The 27,319-nt window shown below is 42.1% G+C and overlaps 1 protein-coding gene across 1 annotated transcript; it reads right to left on the bottom strand.

Moving 5' to 3' along the window:
• Nucleotides 1–1,153: 1,153 nt before the first annotated feature.
• On the bottom strand, nucleotides 1,154–4,798 carry LOC110217149 (antibacterial peptide PMAP-37-like). The gene is made up of 5 exons (XM_020999328.2): nucleotides 4,734–4,798; nucleotides 4,395–4,502; nucleotides 2,789–2,896; nucleotides 2,466–2,534; nucleotides 1,154–1,360 (listed from the first exon to the last, which is right to left on the bottom strand). The coding sequence occupies exons 2-5, from the start codon at nucleotides 4,452–4,454 to the stop codon at nucleotides 1,235–1,237; spliced, it is 363 nt and encodes a 120-aa protein (XP_020854987.1). The 5' UTR covers nucleotides 4,455–4,502; nucleotides 4,734–4,798; the 3' UTR covers nucleotides 1,154–1,234.
• Between the last annotated feature and the right edge of the window lie 22,521 nt (nucleotides 4,799–27,319).

Raw genomic sequence — 27,319 nt, 5'->3', positions numbered from 1 at the left:
CAATGAATAAATTCTAGGGAAAGTGAGGGGTTTAGCACCCTGGCCTGCCAGTGGAGGCCTGACAGTCTGAGAGGCACTGGGTCCTAGTGTGATATTGCTTTGGGGGAATTGGGATGAAAGAAGTGGGACTGATTTCACTTCTTGCTAGTAAAATTCTGTATTATTCAAAGAGACAATGATGGCTTCCTCACAAGAATCACTGGATTGGGTTCTCTAAAGTGACCTGGGTCTAAGTAGGTTGCTCATTCCCAGTGTAATGGAGTCAACTTTCACTCTGCTTTCTCCATCATGAGCCTGAATCATTGATCATTGCCAGATCTTGTCAATTCTACATCCTGGATTGTCCACTTTACCTTTCCCATCCAACCCCTCTTTTCCATTCTTATAACCACCAGCTTAGAGCAAACCCTCATCACCTTTCACCTATTGCAATAGCCTCCTGACTGGTCCCCCTGTGTCTAATCGCTACCTTCTCCACTCCATCCTAGACAGAGCTTCCTAATGAAATTATCTTCCTAATGAAAAGATATGATCTGGTCACTCCCCTGCCTTCAGGGACACCCTGCTATCTAGGGAATAAATTACAAACTCCTGAGGAAGGCCTGATATTTAAGAACATGTTGGCCCCTTCCTAGCTATAACACCTTACAAACCACACCCCTAAATGTTCTAAATATTTTGCTGGCAGACTAGATTTTTTAATCTAGTTCCATAGCTGTTCCATAGCTGTTCCATAGCCTTCTCTTGACCTGCCCGATGAGAATTCCCTCTGCCTGGAATGTATCCTTGTCCTGTCTGCCTACTGAAAGCCTTCTCTTCCTCCAAGGCCCAGCTCAGATGCTACTTCTTCCAGGAAGCCTTCACAGGTCTATTGCCCCCCAGAGGCCTAACCAGAAAGTGATCTCTCTCTCTCTTTTCCTAGACCACTTTATCTAGCCTGTTCCCATCACACAGCCACATGATACATTATGTGCTTACATGTCAGCTCCCTCTCCCACCCCTCCTAGATTATAAACTCCTTAAGGGAAGAGACTGTGGATGGCGTTTTTTTTTCATCTTTTTATGGGCAGTCTACAAGTACATGATAAGTACTTCAATGTTCAGCCAGAAATGAGCTGAATGGAGAGGAAGTCTAAGAAAACATGGAGGCAGAGAGAATAAAACTGGAGTTTATTAATCTGAGGAGATGAAGACCTTAAAACCGAAGCTCAGTCTCACAAAAGAGTCTCATTTCTTATAAGAGCAATTTGTTAATTCCATTAGTAATTCCATCCCTAATACGGTTCTTAATTCTGTCACCCAGTCTCCTCAATGTGTTCCAAATATTTCTGAAAATTCCAACTGTCTTGATCTTTTCAGGCTGCAGAGGGAAGACAAATAGACATTCTTAGTCCAGGACCTCTGGGGGTCAGGCTGAGGAGAGAAGACAAACCTGCCCACCAGGTAATAAAGTAACTTAGAGTTTCATGAGACTCAGACCTCAGAGAGCCCTCCACAGTGTCTGGGGCAACCTGCCCCTTAGAAAGGAGGAAACTTAAGACAGACAGTGGTGCAGCTGGCAGACCCAGGCCTCAAGCCCAACTCTTCAGCCTTGTGACTCTAAACCCAGTGCTCCTCCCAGCACACAAAGCTAAAGTCTCAGGGGCTTCTTCATGTTCATTTTGAAAATGATGAGAAGTCTTCCCAGGACACCCTCCTCCTCTATTTGTGCTCAGGAGATGTAGAGGACAATGAGAGGTCCTTACCACACCCCTTAAAACCTTCTACCCTCCAGGAGCACTTGTTCACATTGACTATGCCCCTGGCATGCCCACACCTGAACTCACAGCCCCTCTTTAGAGTGGCTGGCAGGAACACTGGCTGTGGCCCCAGCCCAGCCCAGCCTAGATCACCTGCCCCATCTCATCACTGAGCTCCTGGTGCTAACAGGATAGCTGGACTGAGTCACAAGACCTGTTTCAGCTTAGGCATTTGTTAGCTCTATGACATTTTGGGTAACACCATTTTACATCTCTGAGCCTCAGTTTCCTTCTCTGTAAATTGAGGGACAGCGAGTTAGACTATATAATATCTAGGGTTCCCTCCAGTTCAAAATCCTGGGATTGATTCTTTGAAAACACAGGTCTAGGCCCTTCCTCTCCCATTATCCTTCTCTTCTTCTCTCTTGCCCTAGGACTCTGAGGCCAGAGACCTCTCTAGCTCCAGGAGTGGGGTTGGGTGAGGTGGATGGGGGAGAGAAATGCTCCTGCCTCTGTATCTACAGCCCCTCCTGGAACCTAGAAGAAGAAAAGGGAGCCTAGGCTGAGGCTAAGGTTGGAGAGAGCAGCATGGTCAAAGTCGGTCCCAAGCCCCTCCAGCTGCAGATCAATCCCAGCAGCCCCCAAGACAGAAGGCACCATAGATCCCTAGTGGACTCTGCAGGTTTAGGCTCTTCTCCCAGCCCCCACTGAGGATTCAGCACTTACCCCATCACAGGAAATAGCAGAGGGCTTAGGAGAATCCAGGGCAATGGCTCCAAGGCATTCTTTCACCACCTGTGAAGGGTTGCAGAGAGAGTTCAGGACTGCCAGTCTGCAACCTCTGCCCCTGACATGCCAGGACTGACAACAGGCTCAAGCTTTGCCCCAAGCCAGCCCCCTGGGAAGGTTTTCTGCTGCTCATCTTGGGGGATTCACTTTGTTCAGGGCAGCAGGAAGCAGAGCTCAGCACCCTCCCTGCTCCAAGGTGGCAACGTCTCCAGAAAGAGACTCATTCAGTCAGTCTCCCTCCCCAGCCAGGACACTCTCACCCCATTTTCCTTGAAGTCACATTCATCTGGATTGCGATTTTCAGTATTGGGGCACACGGTCTCCCTCATGGTGAAGCTCAGAAGTCGAGGAGCAGCAGCATCATTGTTCTGGGGAGGAAGGAAGCACAACCTTTAGACCTAGGCCTCACCTGAGGGCCTGTGGGGTCAGGAGCAAGCTAGTTAGTGCAGGAAGGGACCTTAAACACCATGTAGTCTGACCCCATCGATTTCTAGATGAGGAAACTAAGAACTAGGAAAGTTAGATAACTTGCCCAAGGTCACACTGGTACCACTATCAGAACTGGGGGCATCCAGAACAGTCATTCACCTGACCAGTGTCTATTGAATGACTTCTGGGGTCGCCATGTGCTCAGCTTCCACATTCCCTGGACTCAAGGGGCACCTCAGACTGACTGGGAGACAAAAACTCTGTTTAAACCTGTTCAGAGCCACATAAAAGCTCCACTAATGAGGAGAATCCTGGATTTGGAGTCTGAAGACCTGGATTTTATTTACATTGTAGTGCTTAGGATTGTTCCTGTGACATAGCAAGAGATTCAATCAATCAATCAGCATTTATTAAGTACCCACTATGTGCTAGGCACTGCGCTAAGCACTGGGGATCCAAAAAGAGGGACAAGGCAGCCCCTGCCCTCAACGAGCTGACAATCTAACGGGAGGGAAACATCATTTACAAAGCAAGCTATGTGTAGGATAAATAGGAAATCATTAAAAGAAGGAAAGCCCTGGATTCAGAAATACTTTTTCATGCATTCACTCTTTCATTTGTTCATTCCCTCATTCCCACTTCTGTTACTTGCTGCTACTTACCCTTCATTTCTTGGACCACGATTTCCTACATTGTAAACTGAGGGGGTTAAACTCAGTGGCACCTAAGGTCCCTTCCAACTTGACAGCCTATGATCTTGTACAGGGCTGTAAGGTATGTGGAGACAGAAAGAGAAATCCTGGTGTCACTCATGGGGAGCTTGAGCTCTGCTCTGGTGGGAGCAGGACTGGAAAGTCAGGGGGAAGGGGAAGGGAATTCAAGGCAGGGCAGTCCTCACAAGGAAACTGTAAGACAGAGCTGGCATAGATTATTATCCTCATTTTACAGATGAGAAAACTAAAACTCAGAGAGGGAAGAAAAAACTCAGAGTCAGAAAAAATGTGTCAAAACTGGAATGAGAACTCAGGTCTTGTGACTCTAATAATAATAATAATAATAGCAAACATTTATAAAGTGTTACTGTATGCCAGGCACTGTCCTATGTATTTTACAATTGTTATCTCATTTCGTCCTTATAACAACTCTAGGAAGTAGATGCTATTATTATCCCCACATCACAGTAAAGAAAACTGAGGCAAACAGAGGTTACATGACTTGCCAGTCACACAGTTAACAAGTGTCTGAGAGTGCATTTGAACCCAGATCTCCCTGACTTTCAGGGCCAGTGCTCTATCTACTCTGCCACCTAGCTGTCCCTCTCTTTCCACTATATCACAAATTCTTCAAGTAAGGAGACCAAGGTTTTCTGTAGCGAAAGGTTCATATTAGGGAATCTTGGCATGTGGAGGCCTCCCCCGCCATCCCAATGCTACTCACTTCCCCAGACGGCAGATTCAGGATTGAGAGTCGAAAGAGGTTTTCTGATCCGGACTTCATGTTGTACTCCTGAATGAATTCATTCACCAAATCCTGGTACCTCTGGTCCTGTGCATAAACAAGTGGAGTCATCAGGCTGAGCACCAATAGGGCTACCTGCATGGTCCAGCCCTTCTGCATCCTCATCCTCTTGGCCCTCAATGCTGTGGGCAGGAAGGAGCTATCCTTTATTCACTGGCTCCTCCCCAGCCTTACACAAGGGCAAGGATTCCTCTAGCCGTTGGGTTCCAACAGTTCCCTGAGGTCTGTGGCTTCACCCATTCTTTTGTCATTGGTCACCTCTTGTCCCCATGGTTGGGAGTCCCCTCTTTCAATTTCCTCATGAAGCCCTGGAGTTGACCAAAAGGAAGTATTGGGGGAAGATAGGAAGTATGGGGAAAAGGCAGAGGAGGAGAACAGGAAGATTAGGGAAGTCAAAGGATGTGAAGAAATATATATTTCCCCATCTCTTTCTGTCTTACAAAGTCCTGGAGGGCCTGCAGGTGGGTGGATGGTCCAGTGAGCTGGCACGGTGAGTTGTCTTTCCAATTACTCAAGGAACTTTGCAATAGAGTTAGGGTTGCTTAAACTGACCTCTCTATTCTCCTCTGATTCTTCCCAAAATTTTCTGACCTCTATATTCTCCAAAAGCAGAAAGTCCAAGGGTCAATGAGAGGTTTCGGGTTCCATCTATGATTCTTAATTCCCCATGGTAAAGTCTTCCCAGCTAGGCTCCTGCCTCCATCCCATTCAAATCCACAAACCTACATGCTGACAGATCAGCCCTATAGGTTTCTCCATCTAACAGAATACTTCAAGCCAGACAACAGGCTTTCTTCAACCTGAAGAGGTGACTTTAACCAGGGCCCTGAAAGAGGATAAGGATTCTGAGAGGAATAACTAGAGAGAGAGAGCATTGCTGGGGATTCCTGGACTGTGCAGATCCAAGGAGGTGGAAGATATAATTCAGGCTGAAGAATAGGCCTAGTAGGAGATAGACAGACAGTCAGAAAGTCAGTGGTGGGGAGGAATCCACAAAGGCCTGGTGTAGGAAGCAGTACCTTACAGGGAGCAAAGTAGGGATTCTAAAAGGTGGATATGAGGAGAGAGAACATTACAAATATGGTGGACCTCCTCTGCAAAGACACAGTGGTGGGAGATGATCTGTCAGATACAGAGAATAGCAAGTAATCCAGTTTAGCAGAAACATAGACTATGTGAAGGGCAGTTGAAGAAGGTGGGAGCCAGACTGCTAAAGGCGTTAAATGTCCAACAGAAGTGTTTGGATTTCATCCTATAGGTAATGGGAAGGCAGGGCACTGACATGGTCAGACTTATGCTTTAGAAATATCAGTGTGGCAGCTATACAGAGTATACATTGAAGAAGGGAGACGCTGAAGAGAGGAATCCCAATTAGGAGGCTGATGTCAATAATTCAGTTGAAGACAAGCAAAGATATCAAAAGGTAGAAACTGGGGAGCAGCTGCCCTGCAACTATGGGAGATTGCCTATACAAATAACATGAAGCCAGGACAGAGCAGCACGGGATGGGGGAACAGTGAGTAGTCCAGTTTCTCTGAAATCAAGAATACATCACTTCCCAAAGATTCCCCTCCACATATCCACTCTCTTTTGTAACAAAAAAATACAGCAAAGAAAAATAAATCAAGAATTTAGCTGTGTGTATATATATATATATATATATATATATATATATATATATATATATATATATGTCTCATTCTGCTCCATTAGTCCAACAACCCTCAATCAAGTGAAGAAGAGGATTTCTTCTATTCAAAAATATTAATAGCAACATTTTTAGTAGCAGTAAATAACCAGAAGTTCTGTAGGTGTCTATTGATTGGAAGAATCAATAGTCTAGTGAATGGATAAACATATGATTGTAGTGAAATATTGTTGTTCTTTAAGAAATGACAAATATGCTAATTCAGAGAAAATTTGGAACACTGGTACAGACTCACACAGAGAGAAGTAACCCAAAGCAGCAGAACACAGAGTGCATGTTTTGAAACAAATAATAAGTGCTGTTAAGCTGGTACAGGAATCAGGAAGACCTGGATTCAGGTTCTGCCTCTGACACATAATAGCAATGTGTCCCTAGACAAGTCATTCATTATCCTTGGGAATTCTTCAAAATAAAAATTGCAGAGATCAATCAATCAATCGATCAACATTTATTAAGTGCCTATTATGTGCCAGGCACTGTGCTAAGCACTGGGGATACAAAAAGAAGCAAAAGACAGTCCTCACCCTCAAGGAGCTTACAGTCTAACAGAGGAGAAGACATGCAAACCAATATATACCACGTAAGCTATGTACAGGATATCAAAGGACAGCACTGGAATGAACAAAATTTGGGGAAGTCTTCCTTTAAAAGAGGACAAATTAGCTGGGACATAAAGGGTGTCAGGGAGGTCAGTAGTAAATGAGGAAGAGGAGGACATTGTCACCGGACAGAAGAGTATGTATCCTGGGGCAAGGTCTAAGAAGCCTGGAAAGGTAGGAGAGGGCTTAGGTGATGAAAGGCTTTGAGTGCCAAACAGATCATTTTATATTTAATTCTGGAGGTAATAGGGAGCCAGTGGAGTTTATTGTGAAGGTACTGAGTTATACTGGTAGAGGAAGTTCCCCTGGGTAAATTAAGTCACAAGACCAGGAAAAAAAAACACTGTCAAAACATGAGCTAATATTATTAATCAAGAGAGTATCAAGAGAATACAAATAGGCCTTTAATTGGTGAAGTTTTTTTTAATTATACCTTTTTTTAAATTTTACATTCCTTTTCTTTCTTTTTTTTTTTTTTGGTGAGGCAATTAGGGTTAAGTGACTTGTCCAAAATCACACAGCTAGTGAGTATTATGTGTTTGAGATTTGAATTCAGGTTTTCTTGACTCCAGTGCCAGTGCCCTATCCACTGGGCCACCTAGCTGCCCCTTTAACACTCCTTTTTTTAAAAATTTGAGTTCCCAATTCTTTCCCTCCATCTCCTCACCCGCTCTTTGAGAAGACAAGCAATATAATAACAATTATATATGTGAAGTCCCTCGAAACATATATCCATGTTAGCCATGTTGCAAAAAAAAAAAAAGGCAAGAAAAATAACTACCTGTTCATATGCTTTGGCAATTTATCAATTGGAGAATGGCTCTTATTTTTAGAAATTTTTCTCAGTTCCCTATATATTTAGTTAATCAGTGTTTGTTAAGGTGGCTTTGTCACTGTGACTGCACATTCTGACCAGCAGAGGGTGGTCTGTACATAATCATGCAATGCCTGGGCAGCCTTATGGATCAAGGTATCCAGCTAAAGTTGGGTCCTACAAGCTGAAGCTGCCTTTAGGCCTGGACCAATATGAAGGAAAATTAGGAAGTCTGATTCTGACATCCCAGGTGGCTGGAGACTTATGTTGCTCTGACCCCACAGTGTGGAATTCCATCTTGGCCTCCCCTCACTGAACATTGCCTCCTGGACACTAGCCACTTTATGTCTCTTGCCCTCAGTTTCTCCTTAAATACAATGAGAGAGTTGAAATAAGTGGTCTCTCTTGTCCCATCTATAAAATATAATTTACTTCAAATTAACCTTGAGAGGAGAAACTAAAGAATTAAATTGTTAAAAAAAATTATCTGATATATTTTTTACACTAAAATGGATTTAGAGTCAGAATACATGGATTCAAACTCTAGCTCAGCTATTCTATGACCTTGGTCAAATCACTTCATTTTCTAGGCCTCAGTTTCCTTTTCTGTAAAATGAAGTCATACTAATTGCTTTCTAAGGAAATTTACAACTATAAATTCTATGATTTTTAAGGTCCAATCCAAACTTCCCTACCCTTGGAGCCTTGTAAGGGGAACAGATTGCCTTATATACCAATTCACTAAAGATATTCATGGTTCAGAATTGCTTTGTGTCTGTCCCTAACATCTACATGTTAAGAGAGGCCTCTAACTCATAAACCCTGAAGTGTGATAAAAGGTGGGAATTTCAGGCCCTGGAATAGCTGGGTAAAGGAAGATACTGAGGGGAAGGGAGACATCAGGCATTTCTTAGTGACTCTTTGTGGCCTGTTACTTATATGATCTGGGCTGGATGTCAACTGGCAAAAAATGTGAAGCATTTCTTTGAAATTCAACATTCTGCATCAGATTTTAGTCTAGTGGAAAGAATAGGTCCAAATTCTGGCCAGTAGGATCAAAGGATCTAGGGTTTGAAGAGTCTACAGAGGCCATCTTGACCAACCTTCTCTCTGAGCAAAGAAGAAAACCAGAGAGGTTATGATTTGCATAAGGCTACACACAATTCAGAAAATCATTTCCTCTTGATCAAGAGTCTTGGGGTTTTCCCAGCAAAAGGAAGTCAGAGCTAGGACTCAGACCCTAGTTCCCCAGCTCTCAGGCGACCCACTACCTTTCTTCTAAACTATTCTCTCTGCCTCTGTGTTCTGCCCTGAATTCACTGTGTAACCTTGACTCAGATGATATCTGAAGTCCCTTTTGGTGTGAAGTCCTACAAACCTATAAAATATATGGTTCTCATTGTAAATGTGAGTCTCTTAAGTTCCCTCTCCAGAGCTACTTGTAGTCTTACCAAAGCTCTCCTTTTGTCAGCAAGAAAATAGAGAAGGCAGAGGTGAGTTTCTAGTTCCCCTTTTCCTCTGAAATCACACCTGGTGGCTGCCTGTTCAATTTATGCATAAAGCCCTTTCTTTCCAAACCTTGAGAAGCAATGTCCTGTGACTGGGGAAAAAAATAACACTGTGTTTAAGTTAGAGGAATTGAGTTTCCATCTTAGTTCTGCTACTTTATTAGCCATGTGCCTTCAGGCAAGTCATTTGGTATCTCTAGGCCTCAGTTTTCTTATTTATAGATGAGATGGGTGGACAGATTTTTTTCTAAGGTCCTGTCAGCTCTAAATCATACGGTCATGGCTTACTTTAACCTGAACTCTTCCGAGTTCATTTAGAGAGGCAGGGTGTTCTAATGGAAAGTGCTACTTAGCCTAGACTAAGGAGATGTGGGTTCAAACCCCAGCTCTAATATTTCTAAGCTGCTTGACCATAGGCAAATCACTTAAGATCCCTGTGCTTCAGTTTTCTCATCTGTAAAGTACATCTAGCAAACAATGGAAAAAACCTCTGACTATAGAATGTTATTATGGTGACAAGGAAGATCAAAACACACATTCAGAAGAAGACAACAAAGTCAAAGCTCCTACATCCAAAGCCTCCTAGAAAAATAGGAATTGGTCTCAGGCCATGGAAGAGCTCAGAAAGGACCTTGAAAATCCAGCAAAAGAGGTAGAGGAAAAATCGGGAAGAGAAATGATATAAGAAATGAAGAGTGATGCAAGAAAATCATGAAAAAATGAGTCAACAGCTTGGTAAAGGAAACACAGAAAATACTGAAAAAATAAGACTTTAAAAACAGATTGGATCAAATGGTAAAAGAGGTCTAAAAGGCCAATAAGGAGAAGAATGCCTTAAAAAGCAGAATTGGCCATCTGGGAAAGCAGGTCCAAAAGCTCACTAAAGAAAATAATTCCTTAAAAAGTAGAATGGAGCAAATGGAAGCTAATGACTTTGGGAGAAATCAAGAAACAATAAAACAAAAGCAAAAGAATAAAAAAATAGAAGACAATGTGAAATATCTCATTGGAAAAACAACTGACCTGGAAAATAGATCCAGGAGAGATAATTTTAAAATTATTGAAATACCTGAAAACCATAATCAAAAAAAGAGCCTAGATATCATCTTTCAAGAAATTATCAAGAAAAGCTGTCCTGAGACTCTAGAATCAGGGGGTAAAACAGAAATGGAAAGGATCCACTGATCACTCCCTGAAAACAGACCTAATAATACCTCTACTGCCTAATCAGAGACAACAGAGCAATACAAGACGGATGAGCTTCTTCCTGTGAAATGAGAAGCTAAATTTATCTTGGAAAGAATTTCTTGTGTTACAAAGAATGATGACATAAGTCCATAGTTACAATCAGGAGAGAAGCCATCCACCTGTTCATAGCCTCCTTTCCCCCCAAGAATTGGAGTACACACAGATCAGGCTTGATGCTGGGACCTAACCCATAAATGGGTTATTATCTCTTTTTCGGCTTGTTTCCCCCACCTGCAGATGATCAAGAAAAATCTCCCAGTATACTCAAGGATATCTTGTGTCTACATTTCTCCAAATGTGGGAAGGGTCCCTAGCTCCTGTACAGACTGGAGAAAATTTAAAAGACATAAAGAACTCACAGTCCACCATGGATAGAAACAGAAAAACAAAGGATTTAGATAGTTCATCAATTCCCTTATGGCACAATAGTATTCCATCATAATCATATACTGCAACTTGTTCAACCATTCCCCAATTGATAGGCATCCTCTCAATTTTCAGTTCTTTGCCACTACAAAATGAATGTAGCCACTCTTCTTAAACTGGCAAAGAATTGAAAACTAAGGGAATGTCCATCAGTTGAAGAATGGCTTGAACAAGTTTTGAACAAGGATTTGAACAAGTATATAAATGTGATGGAATATTATTGTGCCGTAAGAATGTGATGGTTTCAGAGAAATCTGAAAATATTTGTATGAACTGATTTAGGGTGAATCCAGCAGAACCAGGAGAACAATTTAGACAAGAGCAATTAATATTGTAAAGATAGTTCAAATTTAGAAGTGTTAGGAACTCTGATAAGCACAATGACCAATCTTGATTATAGAGAATTAATGATGCAAAAGGCACCCACCTCCTGTTAGGGAGTTGATAGACTGAGGGCAGACACACACATACACACACACACACACGAATGTTTGTAAAACTGTGCATATAAATTTATATATATATATTTTTTGACATGACAACTCTATGAATTTCTTTGTTTGACTATACATGTTTGTAACAGAGGTTTTGTTTTCTTGCTTTCTCAATGGGAATTGAGAAGGAGGTGAAAGGGAGGGAAGATGAATCTTTTTTTTTTAACTTTATTTTTTTTTGGCTGGGCAATGGGGTTAAGTGACTTGCCCAGGGTCACACAGCTAGTAAGTGTTATGTGTCTGCGACCAGATTTGAACTCAGGTCCTCCTCAATCCAGGGCCAGTGATCTATCCACCGCCACCTAACTGCCCCAGGAAGATGAATCTTCATGAAAACAAAATAAAATTTCATTTACAAATAGATTTTTAAAGTGTTGATAAGGTAAAAAATAAAAATAAAACAAAGTATATGGAGACTCACCAGAGGGGCTACCCAATTTCCCATTTCCCTTCACCTACTGGGGAGAAGGTCACACTCAAGTAACTACCTACCAAACAATTCACTTCAAGGTAGGGAAGCATCCCATCAAAATTTCTTGACAGAAATGGCCCAGTTTTGTTTTCATTTCACAGGAGCCAGTCCTAGCATTTCCTCAAACGATAACTGCTGGCCTTTGAACCCAATGCACCTCCAGGTAACCCCAGTTTAGCCAGGCATCGGCAACAGAGAGCAAAAGTAACAAGCAAATCCCAGATTTGAGGGAGAGGATTTCCTTCCAGCCTCAGAAGCTCATCCTTAGCATGAACTGTCTTCACATAGGCTGACTCAGGTTTGGAACCCCAAAGTCCAGTACAAAAAGCATTAAGCACAACAAGGCAGGAAACAGCAGAGAGAAAGGAAAGAAAGCCAGCTCTGTGGAGGGGAAATACCCATAGTAAAAGGGACAGTCAAGGAGGACGGAAACAAGTCACTTTCCCCAGGACTTGGTGAAAGGAGGAATGTCAAAACTGGTAAAATCTGATGGGTTTTACAGGGTTCTGATCTGGGTCAGGCAGGACCAGGCCTTGTGGGGAAGGAGAGAGACAGCTGGTCACAAAGACATGTGCTGATTCCTGGGAAGAGGAGAACAGCGAGGGAATTGGCAGCAAGCTGATAGTCCAACTCCCCTCGGCACAAAACAGGACTTCAGGCTGTAACTGTTTATGTTCCTCTCATAGCGTCACTCAGAAGAAATGAGCATTCCTTGGACTCTTTCATTCTCAGTGAGGGTGGGACAGGGAGGCTACTGAAGACCTTCCATGCCTGCATGCGGCCATGAGAAAAAATACACAACTGCTTTGCCTGTCTTAATATATTTGATCTCTAGGGTGATTTCATCGATTCCATTTCCTTAGGGAGTCTATGTGCCTGCTGACTTTGCCTGTGTTATTGATTCAGAAGTTGCATGAGATGCTCTTCAGGGCACAAACACACAGACATGCACGCTCACATCCATCTCTCTTCTTCCTATAAGTAGTTGCGGGTTGGAGATATAAGTTGAGTTGCAATCTTAGTGGGGCAGAGTTGGTGGTAAGAATAGGGGTGTGGGGAAAAGTAAGAACACAATTGTGGTTCTCAGTGGCATTTTTGGAGGCCCTGTAGGCCTACCCAGGATTTGCAGGAGGTCAATGCAGTTGTCTAGTTCTAAGGGCACACACAAGTAATTAGGGTGGTAGTGGAATTTGTCCAGTATTTCTATAGCAAGGATATTAGTGTCAGCAAACTGCTCCCCTATGCCTCCTGCATTTCAAAACCAACAACAATTCTCACTTCTCCTCCTTTCCCTCAGTCCACATACTAGCAGTAAAGACAGGTCAAGTCTCCAAGATGTCACCCTCCTCACACTGTCTCGGGGGACCACTCTGACCCTGAAATCAGAATTATGTTTTTGGGGAATCTCTTACACCACTAGTAAAGGGAGTCATGGATCAGAAGCAGGTATAGTTAGAAGAAAGCCAGGAGTCTATTACCAAAGCTGGGTAACAGAGGATTAGCAGATAAGCAAAGATAACGCTCCTTGCCAACCACCTTTGCGAGAAACTGCTCACATCCCTTAGCTAGTTCCACTGGCCAAGTGCTGCAGCCCTGTCATCCCACCCAAGTGGGAGGACTAATACTGACATTCAGTAACCTTTGGTGACTGCCCTTCAACCAGGTCCCAGGGGCTCTGAGACAACTCTCCCTTCCTTCCCATCACCCTCCATGTGGGTTTGGGGGCCGCCACCAAGTTTGGTCTGCCAGCAAGGATGTGTTTTCTGGGGAGTGGGGGTGGACCCAAGCCCTCTTGTCACTGGCCTGGGAAGCACATTTTATTTTTTTTTGAAGTTGAAATTTGTAGCATTAAATTGCTTTGCAATGTGAAGTTAAAAAAAAAAAGATAAGCAAAGGCAAGGAAAACAGAGGGTCAGATGTCTATTGAGGTTGGGAGTTAGGCATGAACAAATACTTCATGGAGCACCAGGAGTCTAGGGTGTATGTTTTACATCCCCTCTCTCTAAGCCCCAGACAGATTGTTGGGGTCCTAATGTGATAATTCTGACTTTAGCCTCCTCTACCTTCCTAAGGGTTTTATTTTTGTTTTCCTTTCTTTTGAGCCAAACCCTGTCACCTGAGAGAGCGAAGTTAACTTGGGGTATTGATGATAGAAGAAGTCTTACAGAACTTTCTCTGAGAAAGTCTGAGAGACTATGATCACAATTTGTAAGATTTTTTAATTAATATTTTCTTTTCCCCCAATTACATGTAAAGACAATTTTTCACATTCATTTTTTTAAAATGTTGAGTTTCAAATTTTCTCTCTCTCTCTCTCTCTCTCTCCCTTTTCTCCCTCACTGAGATGGTAGGCAATTTGATATAGGTTATATGTGTTCAATCACACAAAACATATTCTCATGTAAGTCATGTTGTGAAAGAAGACATGTTGGAAAAAAACATGAAAAAAATACAGAAAGTGAAAAATAGTATGCTTTGATCTGCCTTCAAATTCCATCAGTTCTTTCTCTGGAGGGAGATAGCATTTTTCATCATGAGTCCTTTAGAATTGTCTTAGATCATTGTACTGCTGAGAAGAGCTAAGTCATTCACAGTTCTTCATCAAACAATATTGCTGTTACTGTGTACAGAGTTCTGGTTCTGCCCAATTGACTTTGCATCAATTCATAGAAGTCTTTCCAGATTTTTCTGAAATCAGCCTGCTCATCATTTCTTATAGCACAGTAATATTCCATTATAATCACATACCACAACTTCTTCAGCCATTCCCCAGTTCACGGGCATCCCCTCAATTTACAATTCTTGGCCACCACAAAGAGAGCTCCTAAAAATATTTTTGTACAGATAGGTCCCCCCTCCCCCCTTTTTTTAATCTCTTTGGAATACAGACCGAGTAATGGTATTGCTGGATCAAAAGATAGGCACAGTTTTATAGCCCTGTGGGCATAGTTCCACATAATTTGTAAGGTTTGGGGCTTTTTTTACAATTTGTAAGTCTTAAGGAAATTCCAAAGCTCCTGTGCCAACTCCAAAGTTACCTTTGCCTCAAATGCCTTACCAGACCTCAAAGCTGTCATTACTGCTCTAGTCAGTGAAAAAATGTTGACCCTGTCCTTTCCTCAGGCTTTGGTTACTTTGATGGTCCTGACAAAGGCTATAATTTTGATCATCTCCACTGTAGCCAGTTTGCCTTCTTGCAGAAGCAAGGTTCCCAATAAAAGGGTGGAAGGTGGTGACCAAATTCCACCTGGCTCCATTCAGTATAATGGTGGCAAGGCCCTCCATTACCTGTATCTCACTTGAAGAAATAGCCCCTCCCTTTGCCCAGGCAAGCTGTTCTACATGTGCCCTTGATCCTATCCCATTCCATCTTCTCTAAAAGACTGTCTCCTCTATCATCCCCGTTCTCTCACTTATCTTCAATTCTCATATCTCCCATCTACTTCCCTACTACCCACAAACATATCCCTGCCTCCACATCTTCAAGAAACCCTCACTTGATCCATCCATCCTGACTAGCTGTGGTCCCATATCTCTCCTCTGTTTTGGGCCTAAACCCCTGAAGAAGGCTGCTTTCAACAGATGCATCCGTTTCTTTTCCTCTTGCTCTTTTCTTAACTTCCCATAGTCTGGCTCCCAACCTCATCATTTAATAAAACTGGTCTCTCCAAAGTTACCAATGATTGCTAATCAACCATATCTAATGACCTTTTCTCAATCTTCATCTTTCTTGACCCCGCTGCAGCCTTTGATACTGTCCAGCACTCTCTTTTCCCTAATACCCTCTTGTCACTAGGATTCTATGACATTGCTCTTTCTTAGTTCATGCCCTGCCAGTCTGACTCCTGCTGGATCTTCATTCGAGGTCATGCCTGCTAACCATGGGTGTCCTCCAAAACTCTATCCTGGGCCCTCTTCTCTCCCTACTACTTCACTTAGTGATCTTATTAGCTCCCATTGATTCAAATATCATGTATGCTAATGATTCTCACATTCACTTACGCCGTCCTAACTTTTCTCCTCACCTCCAGTCTCACATCTCCAACTGCCCATTTAACATCGCAAACTAGATGTCAGGTAAACATCTTAAACACAACATGTCCAAAACTGAACTCATTAACTTTTCACAAAAACCCTCCCATGTTCCTAATATCTCTGTTATTGCCAAGGGCACCATCATTCTACCACTCACCCAGGCTTACAACTTGGGCATCATCCACTCTCCTTCACCCAACTTATTTAATCTATTCCCAAATTTGGTCATTTCTGCCATTGTTACAGCTCTTTCAAAAAAATATATAATGAAAGCTATACATATACCTTAGGAAAAGGAGGAAGCTGGGATATTTGAGAATTACCTCATCTCTAGTCTTAAGGATACTGAGTTGTCCCACTAATGTTGAAAGGAAAGAAACTGGAGGACCAATCAGGCCCCTGAAGCCTCCATCCCCTCCTTCTTCTAGCAGGTGGACTGGCAGAGGAAGGATAGTGGCTTCCCAGCACCTGCCCCTAAACACCATACTCCCTCCACCACCACCCACCCTCAGCCAAGCCCTGGTCACTTAAGCCCTAGGTTCTCTTCTACTTTTCAGCCTTCTCTCTTATTACTCTGCCAATCATCCATCAAAATGGACCACTTTCTGCCTCAGCCACAAACCCTTGCCATACATATTATGTGCGAATTGAGAAGACTGCCTCTGACAGAGGTGAGATCTTGAGCAGGTGATCTAACCCCTCTGAGCCAGGTTTCCTTCAATCAATCAATCAACAATTAGTTATAGTGTCTACTGTGAGTCAGGCTAGGCATTGGTGATCCAAATTCAAAGAATGGAACTCAAAATGAGCTTACATTCTAATGGAAAAGGCAACAAATAAGTATATTAAAATACACAGCATAAGCACAGGATGAGCAAATACAAATATGTACAGAATAGTTTAAATTCAAGGAAGATTGGGAATGAGGGCACTAGGTAGTAAGACCTGAATTCAAATCTAGACTCAGACACTTACTAGCTGTGTGACCCTGAACAAGTTGTGAATCTCTGCCTATCTTAATTTCCTCCACAAAATAAGGATAATAATAGCACCTACTTTATATGATTGTTATGAGAATCTAATGAGATAATATCTGAGAAGGGCTGGGAGTAGCTAAGTTGCACAATCGATAGAGCACAGACCTTGGAGTCAGGAAGACCTGAGTTCAAATCCAGCCTCAGACATATAATACTTACTACCTGTGTGACCTTGAGCACATCACTTAATCCCAATTGCCTCACCAAAAAAAAAAATACTATAAATGGTAAACAATTAACAAAATAAATAAACATATAATAGAACAGAGTTAATGCTATTTTTTTGTAATTCAATATACAGCAGTTAGAGGTCGTTATGAGGGCTTAGTGGTCTATTTCTACTTGAGTTTGATACCACTGATCTATAAAATGAGAGCAAAAAACATTGTGGTACAATGGAAAGAGTTGAATGGAAAGATTTAAAGTCAGAAGACTTGGATTTTAAACCTCTTTCTACTATTTACTACTTATGTATTCTTGAGCAAGTTTCTTGGCTTCTCCAAGTTTCAGTTTCTTCCTCTGCAAAAGAATGAGTGGTGTACTTAATGATATCTGAGGCATATTTCAGATTTCAATCTGTGCTCCTTTGGCCAACTCTACCCACCTTTATAATTACATCTCATTCTAGGAGGAAGGTATCTGCTCCTGTGGACTGCTGACAGCCCCGAGCATCTTGAATTGGCTTGGAGGGAAACAGGTGGAGTACATTGTACAGTAATTGATGAATCTCCTCTTGGTCTCCTTGCTATCAGGATCCGTAGAGAGAGGAGATTCCTCAAGTGAAATTATTTGAAAAGCCATTGATTAATCCCTGGGAGTGGCCCAGGCCCATCCCCCACTCTCAGAACTTTCTAGGGTTATAAATAAGGCCCTAGTGAAAGGAAGGTTATAGGCCAAAGAAGCAAAATGGCAGGCTTCAGAATTGGGCTTCCTCTGTTCCTTCTGGGGCTGATTGAGGTGAAAGCTGCTAACAACCAAAGACTGACCTATTACGATGCCCTGACAATGGCTGTCACCTATTTCAACAAAGAGACTGACGAGAAGAATTCCTCCTGGTTTACAGCAGCTGAGCCCCCGCCTGACTGAGTGAGCACTTGTGAGGAACAAGAAGAAAAAGGGGAACAGGAGCTAGGGACTGGGCTCTGGCAGAGAGATCCAGGATCACAGGTCTAGACATAAAAAGGACCTTAAAGAGATTCTTGGGGGAAAGGGTGGTGTGGGGATCGGTTTCAGGCAATCTGTGAATTTGAATGAGAAAAAAAAGGATGTTCACTGACCTTCGACTTCCTTTGTAATCCTATGTAATTTATTTTATGCATTGAAAATGTTATTCTCAGTCCATAGGCTTCCCCAGACTGTCAAAGGGGTCTGTGAGACACAACTCTTGCTCTAGTCTAATCCCCTTTATTTTACACACAAGGAAAGTGAGGCCCAGAGAGCTCAAGTGATGCCTTGTGTCACTCAGATAACTGTCAGAGGTAGGATTTGAACACAGGTCCTCTGATTCCAAAGTCAGTGACTAATTCCATTGTACTCTACCAAATAGGGCATGGGAAAAGGACAGGAGGCAGAATCCCTGACCTGGGACCAGGAATCACTACTACTGTCTTCTATAGCAGTTCACTGTTGACAAGACATTTATCTGCCCTCCTAATCCACCCTGAGACATGGGCAGTGTACCAGTGCTCATGCAGGTAGTAATGAACACAACCAAGATTTGAACCCAGATCTGCTCCCTACAAATTGGTGATTCACAGAGGCTGGAGCTAGAAGCAACCTGAGACATCTTCTAGTCTGAGGCTTTCCTTTTACAGATGAGAAAGCTGGGGCCAAGACTCTGGCTATACAGATGTTTAGTGGAAGACCCAAGATTTACTTTTGCCTCAGGGACTAGGGTCCTTTCTGCTGTATACCAGCTGCCTCGTGGATCCAGCTTAATTCAGTGATTGTCCATCTCAGGATGGGAAAGTAGCAAATCATGGAAAGTGGAAGATGGCTATGGGCCCTACTCCAGTGGCCTGTATTAGCATAATTCCTAACGGCGGATTCTGGTCCCTACTCCAGCGCTGATTTGTAACATGTTCTTGGGCAGGTTCTTTTCACTTTTTAAGATACCTTCCCTTCTATTACAACCCGAACAGGTCAAATCAAGAAACATTTACTACTATGTGTCTACTACATGCCAGGCACCACGTTAAGTGCTGGTAGAGATTACAGATAGCTCTCCCTTACCCTAAGTGGCCCTTTAGGTCTACAGACCTGCCACTGTCCTGGGGAGCTCCGTGGGGCTCCTCCCCCTCCTCCTCTCTAGACTTCTGCATCCCCAGGAGTTTAGGATGGCCAGCAGGTGGGGCTTCAATGCCTGGCAACCCCCCTCCCCCAATACACACACATACCTCCAACCTGAGCAGCTTCAGTGCCTGGAGCAGAGGACCTCTCACTAGGGGCTCCACCTTGCCAGCCTCAAGTGGACCCAAATTTACAGAAGGAGAGAACTGTATGTATTATGCCCTCCTCCCATTTCTAGATGAGGATACTAAGACACAGAAAGAAAGGAAATGAGGAAAACCAGTTAGTAAAGTTTCCCCTACTGGAAGTCTTCAAGCAGAGGCAGAATGACCACTGGTCAGGGAGGTTACAGAAGGGATTTCTCTTCAGATTGGCTTAAATGACCTTTGAGGAGTCTTCTAAATCTATTTCTGTGACTTGCTGATGGTCTTAAAAACATGAAGTGACACAGCAGAGATTGGAATCTGGTCCTGTATTTCACACTTTAGTGAGCTTCTCAACAGAGCAGACAGCATCCCTACCCCCTCCCTAGTGTACTGTAGTGAAGATGAAAGGGACTTGGAAATAGGCTAGAAATGCCTTGAATTGTTGTTCTCTTGGTGTCTAGAAGAGCCCTACCACGTAAGTTTCACTGCCAAAGAGACTGACTTCCTGATGACAGATAACATCACCCCTGTCACATGTGCCTTCAAAATAAATGGGGTAAGAGCCACATTTCTCCTCCATCCTTTCAAGCCACCGTCTGCTCCCCCTGCCCTCCCTCCAAACTCACCTCTCTCCCTCTCCCTCTCCCTATTCCCCCCTCCCTCCTTCCTCCTCCGCCTCTCTCCCTCCCTCCTTCTTTCTGTCCCCCTCCGTCCCTTGCCCCTCCATGCTCTCATTCTGCTTCATTCTGTCTCTTCCTGTCTGTCTCTCCCCTCTCTCTACTCTCCCCCCTTGTCCCTTCTGCCTCTCATTTCTCCTCTTTTCTTCTCTCCATCTTCTATTTTACCGTTAAATAAAATAGATACTTATTGTGTCATTAGCATAATCAATTATATCAGTAATAGTAATAAGACCCTTGAAAGATCTGAAGCAGATTAAAATGTAACTTGGAAATATTTAACAAAATAAAATACAATGAAGACTAGGTAGTTACATTTTATAACTAGGTCAGTAGCTCATAAGGATTCTTATGTTTGGCTTAGTGGTCCCCATTTCTGTTTCAGTCTGACACCACTGGGCTAGATGAACTCCGAGGTCCATTCCAGCATTAACTCATCCTAATGCCCTAAGCATGGCAGAAAGCAGAGCTGGGGACCTATGACTGGGGTTGGGGGAGGAATGGGAAAAGGGAGTGGAGCATGTGGGAACTGTGTATTTCCTATTGTTCCCATGCAATTGAGGCCTAAGTCTCTCACACAGACCTCTTTCTCTCTGTCCCTCCAACTGTAGAAGGAGAAATATTGTCAAGGAGTAATCTCAGATATTGATGAGAAGGAAGCTAATGTGTGGGTCAGGTGTGTGCCCTGGCAAGTCAGACAGTAACTCGTCCCTGATGCCGTTCCTGGCCCTAGAGCATCAGGCAGAGGAGCCATATGGGGAGGGGTCAATTGGGAGATGCTCAGATCACTAGCTAGAATTAATCAATTAACAAGTGTGGTTTGATGACAAGAGCCCAAAGACCTGGCTTTGATTCCCACCTCTGCCACTGATTGCCTGGATTACTTTGGGCAAATCATTTAACTTTTTCTGGGCTGTCAGTTTCCTCATCTATCAAATGAAGGTGTTGGACCAAATAACTTCTTGCATCAAATCTCATAAGTAGTAAGTAACCAGGATAGGGGAAGGCCTGGATGAGTGCTACAGATAAAATAGACAGGAGTCCAAAGAAGGAAAACAGGTGTGGGCTGGAAGGTTTGGTGAAGAAGTAAGATTGGAACTGTGTCTTAAAGTACAAAGTACAACCTAGTACAACAAACATTTGTTAAACAACTGCTGCATATAGAATACAGTGCAAGGCAGGGGAGTTAGAAAATGTAGATTAGATACAGTCCCTGGTTTACACTTTGGAAGGAGGACAAAACCACAAGATTATATAAGTGCATTAGAAAGGGGCAATACCTATTCCCTAAAACAACTCTCTTTGTGGTGGCAAAGAATTGGAAATTGAGGGGATGTCCATCAACTGGGGAATGGCTGAACAAGTTGTAGTATAAGAATGTAACGGAAGACTATTGTGATATACGAATGATGAGCAAGATGGTTTCAGAAAAACCTGGAAAGACTTATATGAACTGATGAGAAGTGAACACAGCCAGGAGACCATTGTACACAGTAACAGCAATATGGTAGGATTATCAACTGGGAATGACATAGCTATTCTCATCAATACAATTATCCAAGATAGTTCTGAAGGATTTATGTTGAAAAATGCTATCTACCTCCAGAGAAAGAACTGATAGAGTGTGAATGCAGATGAAACATACTTTTTTTACTTTATTTTTCTTGGGCATTTTTTTTTTGGTCTTTGGGGGGGTTTTTTGCAACATGGCTAATATACAAATCAGTTTTGCATGATTTCACATGTATAATCTATATCAAACTGCTTGCCGTCTCAAGGAGGGGAGGTAGGGAGGGAATTTTAAATTTTAAAAATTTTAAAAAACAAATGTTAAATTTTACACATAACTGATAAAAAATAACGAGAGAGACAGAGAGCACACTATTCTGGGAAAGGCAGAATCCTTAGAGGTTCTAATACAGCAAATTCCTAAATTACAACTACAGGCTCACCAAAGAGTAATTTCCACAGAAAAGCAGGAGAATGTATCACAAAGAACACTGGTCTGGGAGTCAAAAGACCTGGGTTCAAGTCCTACATAGGTGCTTATTAGCTACGTGACTCAAAACAGGTCACTTCCTCCTCTGAGCCAGTTTTCACATCTGGGAAAATAGGGACAATACTATTTGTACTATCTCACTAGGTTTGTCAAACTATTACCACTATTACCTAACTACTAAACTTCTCTATTCTTTATCCTGAAGCCTATCCAAGCCAAAAGAAGGGTCTCCAAAACAGTGGGAAAGCTCTTCAAAAACTTGTAAAAAGGGTATTTCTGAAGCTCTTAAAGGGAAGCCTTCATCTGCTTCCAAGAATAAACAATAGGTAGCACTGGGCCTGAAGAGACAAAGATCTGAGCTCAAATAAGGCCTCAGATACTTCCTAACTGTGCAGTCCTGGACAAGTCACTCATCCTCTGTTTGTCTCAGTTTCCCCCAATGTAAAATAGAGATAATATGAGCACTTACCTCCCAGGATTGTGGTGAGGATCCAGAAGAGATACCACCTGTAAAGAACCAGCACATATGTAATTGGTGCTGGATAAATGCTGATAGCCTTTGTTCCCTTTATGTGTAAATAAAGACTTCATTTCACAACCCAGCCTGGTTTTTGCCTTGTTTTCATTGGCCCTTTGTTCTTTGCATTTTCTTTGTCCTTTCTGAAGTGCCTTCACCTGATCTCACTTGATCCTTCCCATGAATTCAGAGGAGAATAAGCTAGATGGTGAGGGAGGTAGAGACCAGGCCAAATGAGGAATAGCTGAAAGAACTGAGGAAGGGAAAGCTTGCTGGGCATGGGATCCCTGTCTTCAATTATCTGAAGGGTTGTCAGGTGGGAAGAGGGATTGGACTTGCTCTCCTTGGCTCCCAGGGTCAATGAGGGGAAGTTATAGAGAGGCAGATCTAGGCTAGATGGAAAGACAAGCCTTCTAGAAATTAGAGCTATCTCAAAGTAGCATTGGTCACCTTATAGGTAAGGAGTTCCCCATCAATGGAGGTCTTCCAAATGAGGCTGGATGCCTGCTTGTCAGCCATGTCATAAAGGGGGATGTCTGTGAGGGTATGGATTAGAATAGATAATCTATGAGGTCCTGTGCAAGTAGGCAGAGCAGAGATTGCCCATTTTACAGATGAAACAAGCAAGTCCTTGAGAACGTTTCATAAGCAATTTGTTTTAGCAAAGTAGATGAGGACTTTCATAGTACTATCAGTACTGTACTCTATAGTATATAGCTTATACTGCATAAATACTGTAAGCACTATACTATAAAGGGGTAAGGGGGGAAGGGTGGTAAGATGGTAGAGTAGAGGCAACAACCCAGATGAACTCTCCCAACATTTGCCTACAAACAAATTTAAAATAACACCTTAAATCAGATTCTGGAGAGGCAGAGTCATCAAAAGATCAGAGTGAGGCAATTTTCTAGCTTAAGACAACTTAGGAGGTTGGCAGGAGAAATCTGTGACACCAGGGTAGGGGCCCGTACAGAGCGCATGCAGCAGCAATACCAGCTATGGATCTTGGAGGTGTCTGGGACCCCAGCAGCAGCAGCTTCAGGAGCTCTCAGCCCAGAGACAGTGAGGGGACTGGACAACTGGTCAGAAAGAGATTACTGAACCCCATGCTGGCATTGGGTCCAACTGGTTCTGACTGGCAACTGAATTGCCCTTACAGAGTTCTGGGTCAGAGCTCCAGAGCAGAGAGGGGTACTATCACTTGCAACTGTAGAGGAGCAGGAGCCTTTCCTGGGTAAAGACTACAGTGTAGGTCAAGAGAACAGTGACCATACTTCTCCCCAGATCACATCACCTTGAATTCACCAAAAACTTGAAGCTGAATAGAATTTGACATTCAAATACAAGCCTCAAAGAAGCATTCAAAACGGAAACATGAAAGAGAAATCATAAAGGACTCAATAAGATTATACTGTTTACATCCCTACATGGGAAGATGATCTATGTAATGGCTAATAACTTTGTATTATTAGGGCAGTTAGAAGGAATTTATATAGATAGCTAAGTGCTACAGTGGATAGAGTGCCAGGCCTGGACCCAGGGAGACTCATATTTCTGAGTTCAAATTTGGCCTATGTGACCCTGGGCAAGTCACTTAACCCTGTTTGCCTCAGTTTCCTCACTAGAGAAGGAAACGTCAAACCTCTTAAGTATCTTTTCCCAGAGAACCCTACATGGGGTCATGAAGAGTCAGACACAACTGAAAGGACTAAACAATATAGAAAGAGAATATGAGTGCCAGTCAATCATGCTGGGATGATCTCCAAAAAAATTGAAGAGTTAGAAAGAAAGACACCCTAGGAGAAAGGGGAATGTAGAGGAAGAATGGGGGAAATTATTTCATATATAAGAGGTCTGGAAGAAAGAGCTTTTACAGTAGCGGGGAAAAGAGGGGGTGGGAGGGTGGCAGGCAACACTTGAACCTCACTCTCATTGGAATTGGTTCAAAGAGAGAAGAGTATATATACACACTCAGTAGAGTATAGCAGTCTTTCTTGCCCAACAGCATAAAGGAGGAGAGAAGAGAAAGGGAGAAGGGCTGATAAAAGAGAGAGTAGATTAAGGGAAGCAGTAGTCAGAAGCTAAACAGACTTTTGAGGAGGGACAGAATAAAAAGAAAAATGGAAAAATAAACAGAAGAAAAGAGGATGAAGGGGAAATACACAGTAATCATAACTGTGAATGTGAATGGGATGAATTCACCCATAAAACAGAAGTAGATAATGGAATGTAATGGATACCAGAAACCAACAATACATTTTTTGGAGAGATGCATTTGAAACAGAAAGACACATGATATAAGGGGCTGGAAAAGAATTTGTTGTCCTTTAGCTGAAGTAAAAAGGCAGAGGTAGCATTCATGATCTCAGACAAAGCAAAAGAAAAAAAAAGAAACCTAATTAAAAGAGATAATCGTGAAACTACATATTGCTTAAAGGTACCATAGACAATGAAGTAATATCCAAAAAAATTTACAAGTTTCTCTGATAAAGGCCTCATTTCTTAAATATATAGGGAACTCAGTCAATTTATTGAAGCAAGACCAATACCTAGTTGAGAAGTGGTCAAAAGATATGAATAGGGAGTTTGCAGAAGAAGTCAAAGCTATCTATAATCAGATAAAAAAATGTTCTAAATCTCTATTGATTAGGGAAAGACGAATTTTAATGGTATTTTATTTTTTCCCCAATTATATGTCAAGACAATTTTTAGCATTCATTTTTACAAGATTTTAGGATCTAAGTTTTTCTCCCTCCTTTCCTTCCCTCCCCTCTTCCTAAAGTACTAGGCAATTTGATATAGATTATATCTGTACACTTTTGTAGAACGTATTTCCATGTTGGTCACAGTTGTGAAAGAAGAAACACATCAAAAGGGAAAAAACAATGAAAAAAATTAAGTAAATCAAAAAGTATGCTTTGATCTGCATTCAGAGTCCATCAGCTCTTTTGCATGTGGATAGTATTTTCCATCCTGAGTCCTTTCTAGTTGTCTTAGATCACTGTGTCAATAAGAAGAGCTAAGTCATTCATAATAAATTCTCACATAATGTTGTTGATACTGTCTGCCATGTTTTCCTGGTCCTGTTCATTTCACTTTGCAAGAGAAAGGCAAATTAAAACAACTCTGAGACACGACCTCACAATTGTAAGATTAGAGAATATGACAGAAAAGGAAAAAGACAAATGTTGGAAAGGATGTGAAAAATAGGGATGCTAATGCACTGTTGGTGGACTTGTGAATTGGTCCAACCATTCTGGAGAGCAATTTGGAACTATGCCCAAAGGGCAATTGAACTGTGCATACCCTCTGACTCAGCAATACCACTACTAATGTCTGCATTCCAAAGAGATCAAAGAAAAAGTGAAAGCACCCATATGTGCAAAAATATTTAGAGCAGCTCTTTTCGTGGTGGCAGAGAATTGGAAATTGAGGGGACACCTATCAATCGGGGAATGGCTGAGCAAGTTGTGGTGTATGATTGTGATGGAGTACTATTATGCCATAAGAAATGAGGAGAAGGGTGGTTTCAGAAAAACCTGGGAAGACTTACATGAACTGATGAAGAGTGAAGTGAGCAGAACCAAGACATCATTGTACTCAGTAACAGTAATATTGCAACAATTATCACTGTGAAAATTTAGCTACTCTGATCAATACAATGATCCAAGACAATTCTAAAGGATTCATGATTTTAAAAAATGCTATACACCTCCAGAAAGAGAGCTAATGAACTCTGATTGCAAATTGAAGCATAATTTTTTTCACTTTGTTTTTCTTGCTTTTTTGTGACATGATTAAAATGGAAATATGTTTTGCCTCATTTCACATGTATAATTGATATCACATGGGTTGCTTTCTCAATGACTGGGGGAGGGGTTTGAAGGAGGGAGAGAATTCAGAGCTCAAAATTTTTTTAAAAAGAATGTTATAAATAAATATTTATAAAATTTTTATTTTAAATAAATTTAATAATTTCAAGAGGTTGAAAAGTATTCCTTACATGAGTTCCTAAAGGTACTTGTTTTTATAAATTACCAAATTTAATTTAATGAAAAGATCAACTGGTTTAAAAATAAATGGTTGTTTCTAAATGGCTTGGAGAGAAAAAGAGAAAGTGGGGCAATGAATAGAGCACTGAGCCTGGAGTCAATAAGCCCTAAGTTCAAATCCGTTCTCAGATACGTATAATATTATTAGCTGTATGTTGCAGGGCAAGTCACTTAACCTGCGTCAGTTTCTTCATCTATACAATGGAATAATAATAGTGGGTTATCATGCAGATCAAATGAGATGACATTGGTAAAGCGCTTTGTAAACTTTAGACTGCTACATAAAGGCTATTATTATTATTTTATTACTATTATGATTCCTATTGGCTCTCAGGGGCTGGTTTCCAATTCTCTCCTCTTCAGTCTTATCCTTATCTTCCCTAGCTTGTACCTCAAGAGAGACCCCAAGAAGCCTATTGTGTCTGGGGTATAGCAGTGGAAAATGAAGCTGGAGATGACAAGTTGAAACATGAGGGTAAAGGGCCTTGATTGTCAAACCAAGAAATGTAATAGGGAAAACAAGGCATTGTGGGATAGAGACATGAGGGTTCAAGTGGAACCGCTCTGCAGTCAATTCAATTCAGCAAACATTGTAAGTGCCTACTGTATTCAAAGCATTTTGGTAGGCTTGGGGGAGGTACAGTACAGCCCTGGGGGAGCTTAGGATCTAGTACAGGGATAAGATACCAATCTAGATAACCATAAAAACAATATGTTATGGAGATTAGAAAGGTACAGTCAATATGTTAGGTAAAGTCTAAAGGCGAGAAGGTGAGTAAGCCTGCTAGTGGTGGTGGTTGTTGTTCAATAGTCATATCTGACT

The sequence above is a fragment of the Phascolarctos cinereus genome, unplaced genomic scaffold, assembly GCF_003287225.1.
Source record: "Phascolarctos cinereus isolate Bilbo 61053 unplaced genomic scaffold, phaCin_HiC Scaffold_4;HRSCAF=312, whole genome shotgun sequence".
NCBI classification, from domain to species: domain Eukaryota; kingdom Metazoa; phylum Chordata; class Mammalia; order Diprotodontia; family Phascolarctidae; genus Phascolarctos; species Phascolarctos cinereus.
Note: the sequence above shows the minus strand (reverse complement) of the source record. Positions and strands in the feature narration are given on the sequence as shown.